This window comes from Leuresthes tenuis, unplaced genomic scaffold (genome assembly GCF_036924035.1).
Source record: "Leuresthes tenuis unplaced genomic scaffold, fLeuTen1.0.hap1 SCAF_14, whole genome shotgun sequence".
NCBI lineage: Eukaryota > Metazoa > Chordata > Actinopteri > Atheriniformes > Atherinopsidae > Leuresthes > Leuresthes tenuis.
This window is the reverse complement of record NW_027325368.1, coordinates 9,971,199-9,976,450: the sequence shown is the minus strand read 5'-3', so window position 1 is coordinate 9,976,450 and position 5,252 is coordinate 9,971,199. Positions and strand designations below refer to the sequence as shown.

The following is a 5,252-nucleotide window of genomic DNA, read 5'->3' as shown; positions in this document are numbered from 1 at the left end:
AGGCTTAGCACTTAGAGGTGTATTGTTCGGGATGCTTACTGGCAAGGTTTGCTGAGGGTAAAACTCTAAACGTGAGGATTACCTCCAACACATCCCTTTAAAGTGCTGTATAGCCAGGACTTAGCTAATAGGATCCTGGGGGTAGCAGGGGCTTGGGAAGGTGGGACTGGGGGTTGGACGGGGCAGGAAGGTCAGCAGATGTAGGCAGCAGACTGTTGCAGGACTAACAGGAGGATTACAGCCCTCAGATTACACGGGTTTCAGAGGGAACTTGAGGGACTGTGGATAATGCATTGGGCCTTGAGGCAAATCTTATGGTAGCATTTGTCTGGGGGAGGGGGCAGCAGAAATAAAACACGTGCACAGTTTAAACATACCCCCTACTCTGACAGACATGTCGTCAAAGAGTGTTTTAATCAGCATAAGCTGATAGGAAGAGAAGGTGGCTGGTGAATTTCAGTGTGGTGCGCATTCATATTCATGTAACCAGATGCATGTTACAGACTGGCCTTGGATTAGCAGAATTGGATTAATGTGTCGTTTACAGTATCATATTTTGTGGTGGGATTTCTGCAGCGTAGAAGCCTAATTGGAGGTGCCTAAGTCGATTGTGTTCATGTACACAAGCTGCTGGCTCAGCCAAGAACAATGTGTCAACTTGAAGCGAGTGTGTATGTGTGCGTATCATTCTATCACAACACTTATAGGGACCAAATGGGCTTACAGGGGCAGAAAAATAAGGAAAAATTCAGCAGCAAAGGAACATTTTTGCTGGTCATCACCTAAGGATTGGATTTGGATTTACAGGTTTAGGGTCAGTTTGCATTACAGTGAAGGTTAGATTTAAGGGTTGGTTTAAGATTAATACTTAATGCTAGAAAGGTGATAAAAGGTGAGAGTAAAGCTAAAAGGTTATAGTTAGCTGTGCGGGAGCATGGATTCTGCACAGGCAGGTTTTTCTATAGTTTCAAAAAGTCTCTGAGAGAACTTCTCTTTCTTTCCTTACCATTTCAAAGCTGCGGCACAGTTTTCCCTGCAGTAAAAGAATAGCACTGTGTTTATTCGTGTATAGAATATATATGAGTCCAGGTAGGACTGACCATGTATTTTAGTTAGATGATACATTGTTTTAATGTCCAGTATTCTGCTGATACACTCAAAAGTTATGTTAAGTTTGATAGATAACTGCTGCACTCTAGTGGTGCTGAGAGGAAACTGCATACATTTACCCAGCACTGCTCTGCACTGTGGTTCATCTTAACTAATTAAAATCTCTGCTGATTGAATTTCACCCTAACATCTCTCATCTTATATAGACTATACTTTTATCTAATTTTAAAAGCATGACTTGCATTTCGCAATGGAATGTAAACATTTTAAGAACAATTGACAACAAATAGCTGTCACATTTTCCTGATTGGTGGAATTCACCTTTTTGATCAGACTCTCCTCATGAACAGCATTCAGGTGGAGGTGAAAGGTTGTGTGCATGTCATGACCCCACGGGAGCAGCTGAGGAAGATGACAGCAATGGGAGAGCAGGGCACTCTGGATGAGAAGCACTGGTATCGACTGGTCAACGGCATGTCGGCTGGAGGTGAGAATGAGCAACATGCAAGCGTGCAAAATGATTTTTAATCATAAATTATTATGATAAGCACATCTATAGCTCTCTAGTTTGATTTATAAATGGAACAGATACCTGGATGTGATCAAAATCTTGGGATGCAAATAGGTTAAACCAACTTTATGACCTTGGATCGCGCGTCATGTATTGATTTTGGTAGATTACTCATGGGCACCTGCAGGCCCCAGCTTTAACAGTCAGTGCATGTTCCAGGTTTGTGGTCAAATTGGCCTCCATCTAACCTGAGGGTGCTCTTTCTGCTCTTCCAGAGCTGAGGCAGAGGCAGGAGATGATAATGAGGAACCAAATGGCCATGGCTCCACAGATCCTTGCCCAGGGGCAACAGAGGTTACAGGGGGTCCCGACACAGTTCGAACCTCGCTTCATGGAGAGGTGTGTGCCCAAATTCATTTACAGGCCTGAACAGTAGACAGACAAGGTGTGGAAGATCTTCAAGGCCAGAATACACCTTAGCAATCAGCACCACAGCACATTATGAGGCTATGAACAGCTTTTATCTCAATTTTTTTTCTTTTATCTCATCAGGGAGTTAGTTCCTTCCAATGAGATGGTAGCGTCTGACGCCAGACAAATGCACATGGGACCTCACCTTGGTCCCCCTCTACCCCCTCATGCCAATGTCCTGCCTGGCAGAGCATTTCCCGGACCAGGTGAGCACAGGAATTACATCTGAGATCATTTCCCTTTCAGATTGAGTTATGAGGATTAGCAGTAATCTCCTGTCTCTTCTTCTATTCTTTCTGTTTCTCAGCTGGCTATGGCTTCTTACCCTCGGAACCCATGGAAACAGTTGCCCGGCGACAGGAACTCATACACAAGCAAAATATAGCCAGGTAGTGCGTGCAGAACATCATCAACATCTCACAAAAATATTCCACCCACACACAGGTTTGCGTCATATTCTGCTGAATTAAACTAAAACTTAATTCAGTTGTCTCTGTTGCAACAAAGTTTGATTTTGAGATTTTGTCATCACTGAGGAAGAAATAAAACACATGTGCACTCCTTTTCAGAATGGAGATGAATGCCATCCTGCATCAGAAAGAGCTGGAGAATGCTCACCAAAAAGGACTGATGGGAATTGATAATCCCATGTCATACCCCTCCAACCCCATGCTGTTCAGAGGGCGTCAGCGCATGCCCGATGGCCACGATGTTTTCGTTCATCGTCCCTCCCTGGATGACTTGCACTCCAACAGTATCATCATGGCAGCCAGTCCTTACCCACCAATCAGCACACTGCAGAGAGAAAGGGGGCGAAGGGCCGGAAGAAGGCCGACTGTTCACAAGAGTACAGAAAACCAGGTGTCCAACCTGAAGGGCCAGTCTGAGGATAAATGTGTAGAGCAGAGCCCAGAAGCCACATCAGGGGAAGAGAAAGAGATGGAAGCAAAGGGGGACATGGGAGAGGAGTGTGCCACCAGTAAGACCCACCATCAGACCAAAATAGACTCTGAAATTACCACAGGAAACAGGAAGAACTACAAAGACGGGGAGGCAGGCTTACGCAAGGCCTGCACGACCACTCAGGATGGGTGTTCAGATGTGACCAATGGTGGTGCAAATGATAAAGACACATCAAGCCAATGTTCTGCTTTTCAGGAGAAATTCATGTATCCGTCCACTGGTGGAGCTCTGACAGGGATGCCTTACATGTTCCCAGTCCCTGGAAATGGTTTCCTTCCACCTGGTAAGTTTAGGAAAAAAATACAAGGTTGATAACAATGTTAAAAAATAAAAAGTTAAATAATGTGATCTTTCTCATGCATAATGTGTTCTAAAGGTCCACCAAATCTCTTTCTTAATGGTGATGAGGTCCCTGAAGACATAAGGAAGTGGACAGTGAATGATGTTTACAACTTTATTAATAGCATACCTTCATGTTCAGAGTACGCCCAGGTAGGTACCTGTTATAATTTGCACCCCTCCTCTTGTATTTGCTCTGTTGTGTCTTTGTTGTGCTAATGGCGATAATCTCCCCAGATGTTCAAGGACCACATGATTGACGGGGAAACACTGCCCCTCCTTTCAGAAGAGCACCTACTGGACACACTGGGGCTCAAACTGGGGCCAGCTCTGAAAATCCGCTCGCAGGTGCACAAGCCAAACGTCTGCTGAAAATATATTGTGTAGACATCAAAAAAGGAAGATGATTGAAGAGTGAGATTCAACTTAAGCATCATGCATAAGGCTCATTTAGTAGATTTTGTCAAAAGTGTTTACTTGGATTGTGTGAATTTGTGTTTCCACTCAAGTCAAGACAGGCAGCTTTATTTATTTGTCTGTAAAAGTTTTCCTTAGAGCCTGCATCTCGAGCTGCTTTTGTCACTTCAGTTACACAAGTCCAACCATGTGAAATGCAAAGGCAATGGGGGGGAGAAAAAACACAATAATCAAATAGTAAAGACAAAAACAACTGTAAAGACAAAAAATATGGGAAAGAAATTCCTCCTGATAGTTGCTGACAATTGACTGGTTTCATAGATATTTGCATTAATATGAAAATCTACATCTGATGTCGGCATCTAAGCCATGGAGTGGAAATATAATATCAAGTGAATGATGACTGTAATAAAGTACAGCACAACAGGATTTTTTTCATAATAGACTTACTTATAGGAAAAAACAAGTATCTGATCACATAAACAACTGTTATGTTGCACTAAAGTTTCTTACTCATTCATGATATTGAACCAGGACATTGAAACTGAAACTTAGTCTGATTGTGTTGCACCACAACAACTATCATCACAAGGCACATTGAACAGTAAAGAAAATTATAATTATAATTAAATCCTGTGTTGAGCAGTCTGGTTGGGATGGGGTTTGTTTAGATTAAACTACTGTCGATGGCTCAGAGAGCTCAACTGGACCGAAATATTCCAAAAACAAACCAAGCTCTGCAGTCAATGCTAAAGTTACTGTACCTGATGATATATAAGTGACAGTAGCAGGAAGAAGGCCGTGAATTTTCTCTGTAACAGTTTTATTGGTGAAGAAGCTACTGAGAGTTAAAGGAACATAAAACCTCAACAGAGAGTCTCAGTCACACTGGCTAATCTAATATCTGTCTGATTTTGTCACCTCTTTGCAGGTGTCTAGACGCTTGGGCAGCATGATGTACATGATGAACCTGCCGCTCTCCAGCACTACTCTGCAGGCCACGCCTGAAAAACCCGGGGACCGCTCCTCAGATATGGGCTCCCCTGTCATCTGCGCCAGTGAGGACTTGTTGGCGAGCCCAAGAGACCCCGATGCCCTCAAATCCACCGAGCATATCAATGAAGCAGAGAACAGTTCGCCTCCATCTGCCAGCAGTGAGACAGCCTGATTGGTGCTGATCATGCTGACAAATACCAACTGAGCCAAGTTTTTTCTGCACCCTCAGACCTGATGAACTGCTGCTGCCACTGTGGTGGATTGTTTACATCACAATACACTGGACTGAATATGCTTCTTTTTTTTTTTACTCTTACACGGGTCCACAGTATCTGCACATATATTTTCAACGTTTTTTATAAACAACAGTGGAGTGAAACTGGTGTGCATATTGAGCGATGAGACCCTTAGCAGGTCCCACATCATCGCTGTTCTCTTCTTTATT

General features: G+C 43.4%; 1 protein-coding gene across 1 annotated transcript; it reads left to right on the top strand.

The window, feature by feature from the left end:
* Positions 1-1,494: 1,494 nt before the first annotated feature.
* Positions 1,495-4,979, top strand: samd7 (sterile alpha motif domain containing 7). The gene is made up of 8 exons (XM_072364494.1): positions 1,495-1,597; positions 1,897-2,020; positions 2,174-2,298; positions 2,400-2,481; positions 2,662-3,338; positions 3,432-3,547; positions 3,632-3,742; positions 4,743-4,979. The coding sequence occupies exons 1-8, from the start codon at positions 1,495-1,497 to the stop codon at positions 4,977-4,979; spliced, it is 1,575 nt and encodes a 524-aa protein (XP_072220595.1).
* The last annotated feature ends 273 nt before the right edge of the window (positions 4,980-5,252 follow it).

What these genes read in the sequence shown, in the direction of transcription:
- samd7 (XM_072364494.1), top strand. Translation starts at nt 1,495, where the DNA reads ATGACCCCACGGGAGCAGCTGAGGAAGATGACAGCAATGGGAGAGCAG. An exon ending in CAACGGCATGTCGGCTGGAG is followed by an intron (nt 1,598 to 1,896) that starts GTGAGAATGAGC and finishes CTGCTCTTCCAG; the next exon opens with AGCTGAGGCAGAGGCAGGAG. An exon ending in AAATGGTTTCCTTCCACCTG is followed by an intron (nt 3,339 to 3,431) that starts GTAAGTTTAGGA and finishes TGTGTTCTAAAG; the next exon opens with GTCCACCAAATCTCTTTCTT.